Genomic DNA, 14,971 nt, shown 5'->3' with positions numbered 1-14,971 from the left:
CCAGCTGAAGTACTGCTGCGGCGGAGGCCATGTAGCCTAGCACTCTCTGAAATTTCTTCAGAGGTGTGAGGCTGTTCATCTGAAATGACGCGGCTAGTCGCTGCACACGGCGCTGCGCTGTGTAGATAAGCGAGCCGTCATTGCCACTGAGTCTAGTTCTATTCCAAGGAAGGAAATTGCCTGACTGGGCTGTAGTGAGCTCTTGGTCCAATTGACTGCAAGGCCCAAACTGTTCAGATGACTGAGGAGAACTGTCCTGTGAGACAGAAGCTCCGTATGTGATTGTTCCAAAATCAGCCAATCGTCCAAATAGTTCAGAATTCGCAAACCCTGACTCCGCGAGGGGTGCGAGCGCCGCGTCCATGCACTTCGTGAAAGTACGGGTGCTAAGGACAGGCCGAACGGAAGGACGGTGTATTGATAAACCTGGCCGTCGAAGGCGAATCTCAAGAATGGCCTGTGACGGGGATTTATCTGAATCTGAAAGTATGCATTTTTCAGATCGAGAGAAATAAACCAGTCCCCCTGGCGCACATGTGCGAGGAGTTTGCTGGTTGTAAGCATTTTGAACGGTCTTTTTGCAAGCGCTTTGTTCAAAACCCTGAGATCTAATATTGGTCTGAGGCCGCCGTCTTTCTTGGGGACAAGAAAATAACGGCTGTAAAACCCCGACTCGCTCAGGGGAGGCGGCACTCTCTCTATGGCCCTTTTGCACAGAAGGTTTGCTATTTCTGAACGAAGCATGCACGCTGCTTCCGTTTTCAAAGTAGTTTCGAGTCGCGCTCTGAAGCAAGGAGGACGGCGATCGAACTGTAGCAAATAGCCCTGTTTTATTGTGCTTAACACCCATTCGGATATCCCTGGAATATCTTCCCACGCTTTGAAGCGTAATGTTAGAGGGTGAATGGCCAAATTGCTCTGATTGCTGCACACAGCGCGCTGAACAGAATGTGTGAGCGCGCTTACTGTGCTTATGCTGGACTGCTCGCAGACAGCATGGACAGGCTGTTCTGTGAGTGACTTCCCGATTGAGGTGAATGGGGAAAGAGTCACGTCTGTTAAGTGATGCGCAAGCATAGCCACGGGCACGGGACTTACATACAGAGAAGTGTTTGCTGGCCGTGTGACAGAGCAGGCAGAGAATGGGCGCGCGCACGTATTCGTGAGCGCATTTATTGACTCTAACACTCGAGTGGTTCGTAACCGCTTTTGAGTGTGCTCTGATGGGGACACGGAACGTGTAATGCTTGTGTGTAGAGGTGAACACTAGATCGTGGGCACATTTTCTACACATAAGGCTGGTCGTGTGACAGAGCGGCCAGAGAATGGGCGCGCGCACGGATTCGTGGGTGCGTTTATTAACCCTAACACTCGAGCGGGTCGTAACCGCTTTATGTGAGTGTGCTCTGATAGGGACACGGGACGTGTAATGCTTGTGTGTAGGGGTGAACACTGAATCGTGGGCACATTTTCTACACATAAGGCTTTATTTTAGGCGCCGTGGAAACGGCGTTTGAGTGCAGGCAAGCGGGTAATATCACCGGCTTGTTGGCTGCTGAATCCACCACTGCAGTAGCCTGAGAGAAGGGGACTGACAGGGGCGTACGGGACTTACATACAGCTGGCCGTGTGACAGAGCGGGCAGAGGAGGGAGCGCGCACGGGCTCGTGGGCGCGTTTATTAACTCTAACACTAGAACGGGTCGTAACCGCTTATGTGAGTGTGCTCTGATAGGGACACGGGATGTGTAATGCTTGTGTGTAGGGGTGAGCACTGGATTGTGGGCACATTTTCTACACATAAGGCATGTTTACTCTTTACAAGATTTCTTTGGGTCGCCGTGAAAACGGCGTTTGAGTGCAGGCAAACGGGTAGTATCACCGGCTTGTTGGCTGCTGAATCCACCACTGCAGTAGCCTGAGAGAAGGGGACTGACAGGGGCGAAGCTTTGACGGTGGTCCGGCCGTGGCGGGACTGAGCCGTCGTTTTCTCAACAACGCTAGGAGGACTTCGGTTGCTCAGGTTTCAGTACAATCTTAGGCCGAGGCCCGCAGGGGGCGGCTGTCTGAGCGCTGATCGAGGGCGGCCGCCCTGTCGACGCTGAGAAGTCTGGCTTGTTGAGCTGGGCACTGTGAAGAGGCTCGTGCAGGAGGCTGGTCACGTGGGCGGCCTGCAGAGGAGCTAGCGCGACGAGGCAGAAAGAGATTCATGGCTTGGGCTTCGAGAAACGGTCAACAATGCCACTCACCGCGGAACCGAAGAGACCGGACAGAGACAGCGGCGCGTAGTGCGTTCAGCTTCTCCCAAGTTGGCTAGTCAGATCTGAAACAGCCTCTGTCTGTAAGACGGCCATGGAATGCAGAGCAGATGCGGCTTGGCCGGCGGCGGTATAGGCACGGCCAACACAGGCGGAAGTAGTTCTGCAGGCCTTAGACAGGAGCACCAGCTTAGACCGCCATCTCGCGGAGGGCGGGCAAAGGTGCGGCGTGGAGTCTGTTGGGAGCCTGTTCAGGGGGCGGTGACCACTCGAGCCTGAGGCGGTCGACGGCCTGTGTGAGGAGGCGCGTTAGTTCCCCTTCGACTCCGGCGCGGGTCCTGCTGGATTCCTGGGCCGAGGAGGAGGCGTGTGAGCCTGACCACTCCTCGCTGTCCGAAGCCAAGAGCAGCTGCTCGGCGCCAACTGCGCGTCCCGAGTGGGCGGGGAGGGTGAAGGCGATGCTCGAGGGAGGGGCTCCGGCGAGGCAATCGCTTCTACCACTGGTTCCGGCAGCCTTTGAGAGCGGCGCTTTTTACTGCGCGGCTGAATGGAAGGCGGCGCGGCGGCTTCGGTCCTGAGCGCTTTGAGTCGAGCCCGCAGGGTCGACATCGGAAGCTCCTCGCAGAGATCGCATCCGCCTTCAGCGAGGGCGAGCTCTGCATGCCCCAGTCCCAGGCAGAGAGCGCAGATGACGTGACGGTCTCCGGTGCTGAGAGGGGCGCGGCATGAGGCGCAAGTGGAGCGAGGCATCTTTAAAAAGACGCTCGTACTCTTTTGTGAAGTTCATAAGAACTAGCTTGCTTTAAAAAGGATACGTCACCGGATGGCTTAGCTCGCAGGACGGCTGAAGGTGGCGAAGACGGCCGGCTTCTTCGAGCGCTGTCCACGCTTGCTTGATGCCCCTCGAACGGCGACGCGGCTTCCAGTTCAGAGATGCGAAGAGCTTCGCTGAAGAGATGAAAATCAGGGTTCCAGCCTACTGAACTACGCTTATATGCACTCTAGTCACGCCCATTTTGGCGGGCTTTGTTGCAGTGAGCGCGCGGACGCTTCTCATTGGATCGCGAGTTCGCCCAAGCTCGTCTATAGGCTGCAGCAGTTGCCGCAGAGCAACCTATGAGCTCGCTAGCTAGCCCGCTCAAGGTCTGCAGCTGCCGCACTGCGTTGACAATGGATACAAAAATTAAGGATAATTTTTTGGCTTCAATATCTCAGAAAAGATGAATCTTTCCCGTAGCGTAAGCTAGCTTACGCAATACTCGTTCCCTCATCTAGAGAGAACCGAGGTTACGTTAGGTAACCGATACGATTGGCTGGACATCTCCTATGTGGAGTTTTCAGACGGTCCCTTACATCTGTTAAACCGAATGTCCAACGAATGTCGAACGTCAAACTTTACCGCGCTAAATCAGTGAGGCCAACGACATCCAGCTGGATAGTGAGTATGGCGCGAAAAGAGCAGGAGAGACGGAAGAAAAAGCAGGCAGCATCGTCATTGTCGCAGAATATTGAACATATGTTCAAAAAGACAAACAACAAGGTTGTTATACTTGGTAAGCAATTTGACAATATTGTAGTAAATATTTTCAGTGCATCAAAAAGCGTGCTCGTTAAGATACAAGCAGACAAGCTAATCCAGCACAAATAGAACGTATTGAACCTCATAATCAAATGCAAAATGAGGGGGAAAACTGCAATAAGGTCCTCTTTTTGAAAAAAGAACCCCTTTCCACTAGGCTGGCTACGGGCCTGATCTGGACTGTGGTGGGGTGACATATCAGTGCCTTAGTAGCTGGTTGTTTGTGTTAAGGGCTAAAGGTCATGAGAATAGTGGTTAGTGGTACAACGCTTGGATTTTCTGAGCTAATGGATTTAATGGACACAGTTAGAATTGACGAGATATGTCTGTATACTATATAGCCTACATAGAGGATGTATTGATTTAGCATGCTACTATGAACACTTTTTTTTAACATGCAGATCCAATGCCATATGGACAGTTTTGTACTGAAATCTTTGTTTCAAACACACACTCCCTGTAATCTCAGTAGATGCAGAGAGATGTATTAATGTGTTTCTGTGAAATCCCGCTGTGACTGATGCAGGTGCATGTACAAAGCTATAGTTTGGACACAAGTTTGCCCCCAGAAGTGAGCCAAGTCTGACAAAACCTTAACTTTCAGGACATGTGGTGACAATCGCATTTATGAAAACGATTAAAAAATAAATGCATGTTATTTTAATCTAAAAAACTAAACAAAAAAGTATTAGGGTTTGGGTTAGTGTTATTCTGTACTGTAGTGTGCATAATTATCATAAGCTATATTGTGAGCAATGGCTGGAAAACCGCTTACAGGAATAGTTCACCTAAAATTTTTAATTCTCCCATAATTTCCTCGCCCTCATGCCATCCCTGATGTGTATAACTTTATTTCTTCTGCTGAACACAAACAAAGATTTTTTTAGAAAAGTATCTCAGCACTGTTGAGCCATTTAATGCAAGTGAATGGTGGTCAGAACTTTAAAGCTCAAAAAATAATATAAAGGAAGAATAAATGTAATACATATGACTCCAGTGGTTTAATCCATGTCTTCAGAAGTGATATGATACATGTGGGTCAATATTTAATTTATTTATTTTTTTTTACTATAAATGTTCACTTTCTCTTCCACATTTTTCTTCTTTTGTTTTTTGCGATTCACATTCCTCATGCATATCACCACCTAATGGGCAGGGAGGAGGATTTATAGGAAAAAGGGACTTAACTATTTATCTGTTTCTAACCCACACCTATCATATCACTTCTGAAGACATGGATTTAACCACTGGAGTCAAATGGATTACTTTCTTGCTGCCTTTATGTGCTTTTTGGAGCTTTAAATCTCTGGCTGCCATTCACTTGCATTAAATGAGCTGAGACATTATTTTAAAAATCTTAATTTATGTTCTGCAGAAAGTAAGTCATACACACATGGGATGGCATGTGGGTGAGAGAAATAAGAGAATTTTCATTTTTGGGTGAACCATCCCCATAATAATACTAAATAAGGTCTTAATGAGAAAAATGATCGTTTTGAGGGTTAGGTTTAAGGGTAGGTATAGGAGAAGGGGACAGCAAATATAATTTGCTCAGTATAAAAACAATTGAAGTCAATGGAAATAGATCATGATAGAAAGTGTACGTGTGTGCACGCGCACTCAGTGCTGATGTGTTATATTTGTCTTTATTGATCAGAGCTCAGTAAATAAACTTCTGTCTCTGCCCATCCAGCAGTTCACACCCATCTGCCCTTCTCTAATATATCAACCTCTCATCCCTTCATCCCTATCTGATGGATATCCTGCAGTGTTTTTTCTGTGCTTTTCCCGTTTTTGCCATTCTTTTCAGCCTTTGTCTGACTTTTTTGTCCCTTTCACCTCATTTTCCTTGATCTTGTCTTGTGCTTTCTTCTAGAGATAGCTCTCTGGGTTATTTCCTTTCTGTCATTTACTCATCTTCATGTTGTTCCAAACCTGTATGACTTTCATCACTTGAACTCAAAAGGAAATGTTAGGCAGAATGATGCACTCAGTCACTATTCACTTTTTTATTATATGAAAAAAAAAAATGCAATGAAAGATGCAATGAAAGTGAATGGTAACTTAGGCTGCCATTCTGCCTAACATCATCATATGTGTTTCATGGATGACAACGAGCCATATGGGTTTGGAATGACATGACAGTGAGTAAATGATGACAGAATCTTAAATATTTGGGTGAACTGTTCTTTTAAGAAAAGCCATTTCATTTTGCTGTTGTTTACATTTAGTCCTTAGTGACACTGTTTATATTAGCATTAGCATACACAATACTTTTGACTGCAGTTTGCTTTGGAGATTAAATTGCTTTTGGGTTTCTGGCTGCTGCCATGGCAACAATTTCAAAACTAATACTAGCCAATTTATTTAGTGTGAATTATCATTAATATCTGAAAGGCTGTCAGACAGTTCACCCTCTCTCTGTGTTACACCGTAATGATATATAGTGCACATATCCAAGTATGCACACTAACTAACCCTAACCCACACACATACTGTACACACTACCTGCACAAAGACCACAAGAATTAAAGTTTGTTTGTATTCTGGCTTATTTGCCAGTGTGTAAAATGCAATATAGTTTGTAATATGTGTGTGTGTGCTCATGTAGATCTTCGAAGGAATGAAATTAAATGGCCTGAAACTGTCCAATCAAGATTTATAGACGACTATAACACACAAAACGCAAACATTATTTGCCTGTGATCCTATCTAATATGTTCACATTCTTCTATATAGAAAAACGTGCACATATGTCACAATAGATGAACATTTGTATTTTGTACCTAACAATTCAGATTCAATCCCAATCTGATTTTATTCACATTTGCCTCATGAACACAAACACATCTAAAAGGTTAGATTTGTGTGTGTTGTAACAGGATTTGTGGCACTGAGTAAATCCTTGAAGGTCATCGAATCCAGATTTTCAATATGTTCTATTGGTTGTGTTGCCTTTCATCGCTTTTTCAATGCGTGTTTATGTGTGTGTGTGAAAGACAATGAATGACACATGCAAACCAGTCTTTTGTTGTGTGTTTTGAGGAAATGTGTATGCATGTGCCCTCAGGGGGGAGCAGTCTAAATTTATCAACGAGAGGAAGACGAGGACCAAGCCCACTGTTGCCATAGAAACTCACCCCTCTGTCTCCATGGTGACAGACCCCGTTTTTCTCTCTCTCTCTTGGCTAAGGAGGTGTGACTTAACTCCTCCCACAGTCAATGTTTTTGTTTGGGAGTGTGTGTGCTGATTCTCTGTCTTAATTCATGAGTTTATATTAATGAAATCTCATCTGTAATCCTGATTGTTTAATCTCACTAAAAACCTCTCACAGGAGAGAGACAAACCCACTGATGGACTCAGTGACACTGTGTGTTTGTGTTTGTGTGTGTGTGTGTGGGCGCGCACACGCACAATTGTTGCACTTCACTTCCCATGAAGAAGACCCCACTCACGCCCCATTACCGCAGTAAGAGTTGCTCAAGATGAGTGTCCCAACACTCAGAGAGAGAGAGAGAGAGAGAGAGAGAGAGATGCGCACGCTTACGAGGAAAGATCTGCTTAGGTTCAATTACAGGGTGAAAGGGGGAGGATTTGTGGGGTTAAATGGGCAGAGGGAGAGAAAGATGAGGGGATTTGGAGGACAAGTGGATAATACAGAAACATTTTGCAAAGAAGAGGCTGGTGAGTGTATCTGTGGATGAAGAGAATTAAAATTAATTATGGAAAGGAGAAGAAATAAGGCAAATTACTGTGTGTGTAATTTTATGGATTTTAGGAAATTAGGAACAATGTAAACTGTCACCTTTGACAACAAGAAATTAAAAGTGACCCCATAGAGGAATTCCTGCTGAAGTACTACATTACCCATGATCCAGAGGGATAAAGTCCACCAATCAGAGAATTGCGGCAAAGGAGCCCAGCAGATACTGGGAACCGCTGTGAATTATGAAACTGAGTATCCCTATACCTACACTCTCAAACTACTTATATGCAGTATTTGAATATTTTGCAATATACTTTAAACATATCTATCCTCATAATAAAGAACTTTAAATCAATCCATTGTTTTTAATTTGATTACATCATTAGTAATGCTTCATGGGATTGTAGTTCAATCCCTCATTAAAGACGTTTAGTATATGGTCTTGCATTTTTATATATACTGTATATATATATATATATATATATATATATATATATATATATATATATATATATATATATATATATATATATATATATTAGAGATGCACCGATTGCAATTTTCTTGGCCGATTCCGATTTTTTTTGGGAGTCTCCCGTTTTGTTATTTCAACCAAAAAAACTCCCGTAATTTGTATGGCCCAAACCACGTTATATGAATAATCACATCAATATATTATTCCAAGGTGGTCCAGTTGCCAGATCTTGAATGAAACGCGTCCTACTCACACAATCGACACATCATACAAATTTCAACCCATTTATGACCTCAATCTGGCAACCTACAACCCATTTGCACTGTTGATATCTGCGCAGGCAGTAGACGTGGGATGTTAAATCAAGCATCACTGGTAGATGGGAGGAGAAGAATCAGCTGGTGCTCCGGTGAAAAAAATAAATAAACATGTACATTTAACAACAACTGGATGGAAGAATTTAATTTCATATCCCGAAGCCATACCAACAATGCCCACACCTTTTTGCAATGTGTGTCGCACTGATATTAATATCGGGCACGATGGGAAAAAATACGTTACTCAGCAATTTAAATCACAACGGCACAATTTGTATGTATTTAGACTCTGCCTCCAGCACCCCACTTCCCCTCTCCCGGATTTGTGTACCCAAATGTTGACAGATAACAGGCTGCGTGTGTGACATGACACGAGATTAAACAACTCTGGCGATGTCGGAAAGTACCTCCTACTCCGCATTGAGGAAATGTAGCAGATTTCTGAAGCCTCTGTCCTTAACTATGGAGAACAGCTGGTCATCCAGGGCCATGAATTCCACAATTTTCCTCGTAATTGCTTTGGTCTTTTCGCTGCTCATACCAAGGGATGATAGGAGAGGCTGCTGATTTGTCGCTGGCTCTGAGCTCTGGCTAGCTTTAGCCGCTTTCCCTTTTTTTAGCTTCTTTTTTAAAATGGGCATGTTCAGCTGGTTGATGGTGTTTTAAATGTCTAATTATGTTTGTTGTTCTGAAAGTTATTGTGGTGGTTCCCCCACGGTTTACTTTGGCCTTACAATTATTACACATTTCGAACTTTATGTATTCTAAGATCTAACACGCCAATGACATGTTTACATGCGGCTGTGATGTTATTGCCTGCGCCGCTGGCAACAAAACGGACCGGCTTGGAATCGGAAAGACTTGAGGCTGACCGACCGGTCACCGGTCCGGGCCGAGCATGCGGAAAATCGGCTAATTCCGGTCCCTGGCCGGTTGATCGGTGCATCTCTATATACTTTTTTGCCCAAAATAAATGTTTGTAATGTAATTCTCCTTGGAGCTGGTTGGATTGGTTCATTGCATAGAACTCTTTTATGAAGGATGAATCTTTTATTAAATACCTATTAAAAAATAATTATGGGAAAAAAAATTTAGAACCAGGATGGCTGCGAAAGTAGTTAAGCACTGTTGCTCTAAATTACCAAAGGATAAAATAAAGTCTCGCCCAACATACAGTAATTCCCCGATGTATATTCTGTTTCAGTCACACATATGTCACATTACTAAAGTTAAATGTGTTGTGTAAAGGTGTTTTTTGTGTGTTTTTTGTCTGGATTAAACTGAAGCTAAATAGAAATCAAAATAGCAGTTAAGCAGAATGGAAATGCTCAAATATACCATTACACAGACACAAGTTTACATACTTCAGGTCACATAGAAGCCATATGCCATTAGATAAATCAGAGCATCCTTTCGTGTCTCCCATCAGTGAGATTGGCAGAAATGTCTGCTCTACATTACTCTCTCTCTCTCTCTCTCTCTCTCTCTCTCTCTCTCTCTCTCTCTCTCAAAAACATATGACATAATTGCCTAAGGTTTATTTTCACTCTGTCTCTCTAATTTCCAGCTATTTCCTCATTGACTTTTAGAGATCAGGACCAGGGACCTTTATATTTCTCTAACCTCTAAACCCTAAGAGCACAACTGGCTATAAAGCTAGATTTTGAGTGGTGCAAAGCTTGGGTGTTGTGGGTGCTTGCTAGGATGTTGCTTAGCAGTTGCAAAGGTGTTCTGAGTGGTTCTTGGAGCATTGCTGTTTAATTTTAAGGGTGATCAGGGTGGTTGGTGGTTGCTAGGGCCTTGCTAGGGTGTTCTTGGTGGTTGCTTACTGGCCCACCCACAAGTCACTATGCTATTCTCATCCCTAGATATGGCTTGGGTGCCCTCCAAGTCTGTGGGATTTTACCGTTCTATCATCTGCCAGGCAAAATCCATAAGAAAATTACTTCCAAAAGCCTCATGATTTAATGTAGCATGTGTGGGATGAGTAATGCACAATTTTAGAGGTTTGTTTAAATCCATAACCCTGAAATGAGCAATAGTAATAAAAATGCAAGTGATGCCTGCCTTAGTTTAATTATGTGCAATGTTCACATTTGCATATTGCGGTTTTAAACCATGCTTTTGTTTTTGTGTGTGTATCTGTACCTCTTGATAGCCTCTTCTTGCCGTCTCTTCTTCTGGTTTTTCTCCTGTAGGTATGTCCATTGCGTGTGGTTACGGATGCGATCGCTCTCTCTGGCAATGTCAGAGGCGTTCTGGATGACCAGCTCATCATAAGCCCTCAGACCGTTGTCCTCCACATACTGCAGGAAACGTGTGCACTCCTCTTCGCTAGGATCCATCCTTCACCAGAGCAGAGAGACTGCCTAGGAGGGAGAGTAAGAGAGAGAGCTGAGTGTCTCACACATAATGTCCTCTTGAGGGCCTGTGCTTAAAAAAACAAAAACAAATGCACTTTGGAAGCACAGGTGGGAATTACACACACACAATGGCATGTTTTCTCAGGGGAATATCTGATCCTTTAACACAGAAGAGCATGATTCACTGCTGGGAGAGGGCAAGCAGCTTCATGTTTAACACTTACACATGCATAAATACTCTTTATTCGGCACACACAAGGCAAGACAAGAAAGAGCAGTCAGTAACATAGCATAAAATGCAAATGGCTGTAGCATCTGGATAATTCTCGATATGTTCTTTAATTTTGTGTGTTTGTGTGTGGGTCAGGTTTGCTATCTTTATTGGTAACAAATGTTTCCACATGGACAATCAAACCTTAAATCACTTGCATGGTGAGGTCCCCATGCAGAAAACTGTGTAATTAGGGTGTAATTTGTTTGATGATAAAATACTTTCTCCTTTCCCATCTTAAAATGCAGATATTACTATAAGTAGTCCATTGGTAGATCGTAGATTCCCCCCCCCCCCCCAAAAAGTATTAATACTGTGGTTCTGTAATGATATCAAAACATTGGTCCGAGTTTGGGGCAGGACTATATGTCTGTCCAGCCAATCACTGATTCTTGAGATAAGGGACAAAACATGTCATACAAAAGTCCTCTTATGTTAAAAATCAAGAAATTCATAATAATAAAAATACTGAAAAAGTTAAATCTAAAGGAAATGTGTACACTCGGGGCATTCATTTCTTATATTTTTTTAATTTAATTAGAATGCAAAAAGGTTTCTGTAAGTCAATATAAAAACAGTAGTCAATGGAAAGTCCACCCTGTCACTCACATGCCTTGTACATTGCTGCAACTTTTTTATACTTCAACAATGGCCACCTTCTTTTTCAGGTAACTCCACCCATTCCACTACGTACGGTAAGCCTCGAGTGCTTGGTGCACAAAGTGTCCAACATTTCACACTCTGTTTTGACGGTTAAAGTACATCATCCAAGTACTCGTAGTACACTATGTTGTGCTTTCAGTCTCAACAACACTACACGCACTACTTGCGCTACAAGATGAAGTAGAAGAGTGCAGATGTGCTTGATTTGAGACGCATATAAAGGTACTAATTGATTTGAAGTTGATCATGAGTATAGAAACAATATATTTACACTATTCAATTCAAATGTGCTTCTTGGGCAAGACAAAATGTACAATGAAGAAGTGTGTGTGTGTGTGTGTGTGTGTGTGTGTGTGTGTGTGAAGGAGAAATTGTGCAAAAAGTTTATTTTAGCAACTATGTGAAGATGTCAGAAAGGCTATTGTTCATGTTGTATTATTCAGCATCTCTTAATATAGACTCATATATCTCTCCCCATCCCTTCCTTTGTCATAATCCCTCTCCTACTCATCTGCCTTTTCCTTTATTTAACATATTTCCTACACACACAAACACCTGCATACACACACACATTTAGACAAATGTCTGCAGCCATTCTCACATCCACACACACACACATTTGCACATGCCCAATGACGCTCACATACACGAATACACAGCTGTATTCTATAAATGGAACGCAAGGAAAGAGAGAGAGCTGTGGGTTTCCAGGCAACAGTGTCCTAGCGCGCTGACATAACGCAGGAAGCTGGGAACCTAATTCCGTGCTGAAGATGCATTAGTTCCGCTTTACACTGGCAGGCGTGGTATCCCAACCGTGTGTGTGTGTGTGTGTGTGTGTGTGTGTGTGTGTGTTTCTGATGTAATGCCTAAAGCATGAAACATGATCTTCCTTCCCTCTACTCTTTGCTGCAGATGGATAACATTTCCCCATCCTTTGTGTGCTTGAGCATGTGTGATTGTAGCTGTTTTAATATCACATCAAATTCAAAGTGTTGTATCACTCTTTGGAATGATGAGGTGGCAAGATGCCATATTCCTTGTACTCTGGACACACATAAAATAGGTCAGATAGAGACCACAAAACCACATCAGTGGTTCCTGGTGAGAGGAGTTCAACTTCCTTTTTCATTCCATTGCCCTGTAATTCATTGTTTCCACAATAATAGCTCCAATTCATCACAGCGGCATTGAAATAGCCTTTAAACCATTTAAAGACACATATACATCAAATAATCCAGCATAAGTAAATCAAGAACCATGGATTCACATAAAGAATGATTCAAACAGTACTGTCATCAGAACCGTTCAAGTACACCACCACCAACCAAATTTCTCCCCTTTTCTGCCCAATTTGGAATGCCTAATTCCCAATGCGCTCTAAGGTCCTCGAGGTGGCATAGTGAGTCGCCTCAATCTGGGTGTTGGAGGACGATTCACAGTTGCCTCCGCGTCTGAGACCGTCAATCCGCACATCTTATCACGTGGCTTGTTGAGCATGTTACCGCAGTGACCTAGTGGGTGTGATGGCTCACGCTATTCTCTGTGTCATCTACGCACAACTCGCCACGTGCCCCACCAAGAGCGAGAACCACACATTATAGCAACCACGAGGAGGTTTACCCAATGTGACTCTACCCACCGTAGCAACCAGGCCAAATGGTTGCTTAGGAAGCCTGACTTACTGATTCACTCAGCACGCCCTGGATTCAAACTTGCAACTCCAAGTGTGGTAGTCAGCGTCTTTACTTGCTGAGCTACCCAGGACCCTCATCTAAACCCTTTGAAAAAAGATGTAAAGATGGATCCCGTATCTGTACCATCACAATCAAGAGCTTGAATCTTGAAAGGATCTGACAGTGTAGGTATGTAATTTCTGAAATGTGATGATTTGGATCCCAAACCCTTGAACCCTTCGCTCAAGATGAAGCTGAGTGTGACATTTTCCTTTTATATGGAAGATGAGGAACTGAAGACGACCATAGAAAGATAAAGAAGGGATGGAAACCAAAAAAAAATCTTGATTTGTCTAGAAACAAGAACATTGATGTCAGATGGACACACACGTGATTAGGCTCAGAAGAAGAGACTTACTCATAGTATCCCAATTAATTTCATCTAAACACTTTGGGAGAAAAATAAATATGGTAAGATGGATCTCGTTTCTGTACAATGGCAATCAGGAGCTTGAATCTTGAATTAATCTGAAGGTGTAGGTGGGTAATTTCCTAAATGTGCTGATTTGCATCCCACAACCCTTGAACCCTTGACTAAAGATGATCTTCAGTTTGACACTTCCCTTCATATGGATGATGAAGAATTTATGAAGATGACCGTAGAAGGAAAAAGAAGGGATGAAATCGAGAACATTTTTTTATTTATTTATCTGGAAACAAGATCATTGCAAGAACAGGTTCCTACTCACAGTGTCGGTGAATCTCCAAGTACAGCTTATCTCCAGGTGTGTCAAGTGTGTGTTTCTCAATACCGTACGTTGTCAAATCCCCCCTCGAACACACTTGTGCTCACACACACGGCTGACAGACATGCCTGGCGACAGCGACGCAGCTCAGAGGAAGCACACACTGGTGTGAGGAAAAGGGTGAAGGTTGAGAGGAAGATGTCCATCTTTGGAATTCTAGAGGCTTGATGAAAAAGAATGTCTTCAGCCCTAGGTGGTGGTCGGCAGTCCGACCCTTCCCCACCTACGACCGCTCCTGCAGCGCTATGGCCACCAAAGCTGTCCCATGCCTTAGTACACGCTTCTGGAAAGATCCACACCTCTTCATTTGCGCTGTCCCCACACACGCATAGTGTGTGTGGGGTGGGCTACGTGTGGATGCTCGTAGTATGAGCGTGTTCTCTTTCAGCTGGCTGCGGTGTGTGCACAGCGACGTTAGGCTGCTAAATTCATCATGCCCTACAATCGCTCTGATCCGTCCTCCCCTGCTGCCACTGTGGCTGCCGTCTCACACACACAAACACACACCCCTCGTGCACGTCACACACATGCAGTGCTGAACCCAGCTCTGGCGTCATGTGCAGTTGGCAAAGAGACCAACTACAGCATCTGTCTTGTCTTCTATTCCTTCTTTTCTCTCTCTCTCTCTCTCTCTCTCTCTGTGCCCTCTTTACCTTCTCGCTCTCGTTTTTGCACTCTGATCTCCTTCCCTCAAGCTTTTCCCAACACTCTCTGCTTACTCGCTCTATGTCCCTGGTGATCTGTCATGCGCGCTCTCTCTCTCTCTCTCTCTCTCTCTCTCTCTCTCTCTTCTTTCACTCAACCCTAATGTCTCTTACCCATATTGCTACTCACTTAGAGCTGTCCATGGTTCTGAA

At 44.0% G+C, this 14,971-nt stretch overlaps 1 protein-coding gene across 1 annotated transcript in view; it reads right to left on the bottom strand.

Annotated features, from left to right (window-relative positions):
• The window catches only part of LOC127632131 (neuronal tyrosine-phosphorylated phosphoinositide-3-kinase adapter 2-like), a 43,749-nt gene extending 29,057 nt beyond the window's left edge, over positions 1-14,692 (bottom strand). Inside the window, exons 1-2 of the mRNA XM_052110650.1 lie at positions 14,058-14,692; positions 10,484-10,704 (exon numbers count right to left, since the gene is read on the bottom strand). Of these exons, the coding sequence (XP_051966610.1) occupies positions 10,484-10,680 (197 nt within the window). The 5' untranslated portion in view covers positions 10,681-10,704; positions 14,058-14,692. The remainder of the gene's footprint in view (positions 1-10,483; positions 10,705-14,057) is intronic.
• Positions 14,693-14,971: the final 279 nt, after the last annotated feature.

The sequence above is a fragment of the Xyrauchen texanus genome, chromosome 38, assembly GCF_025860055.1.
Source record: "Xyrauchen texanus isolate HMW12.3.18 chromosome 38, RBS_HiC_50CHRs, whole genome shotgun sequence".
Lineage (NCBI taxonomy): Eukaryota > Metazoa > Chordata > Actinopteri > Cypriniformes > Catostomidae > Xyrauchen > Xyrauchen texanus.
This window is presented reverse-complemented; position numbering and strand designations above follow the sequence as displayed.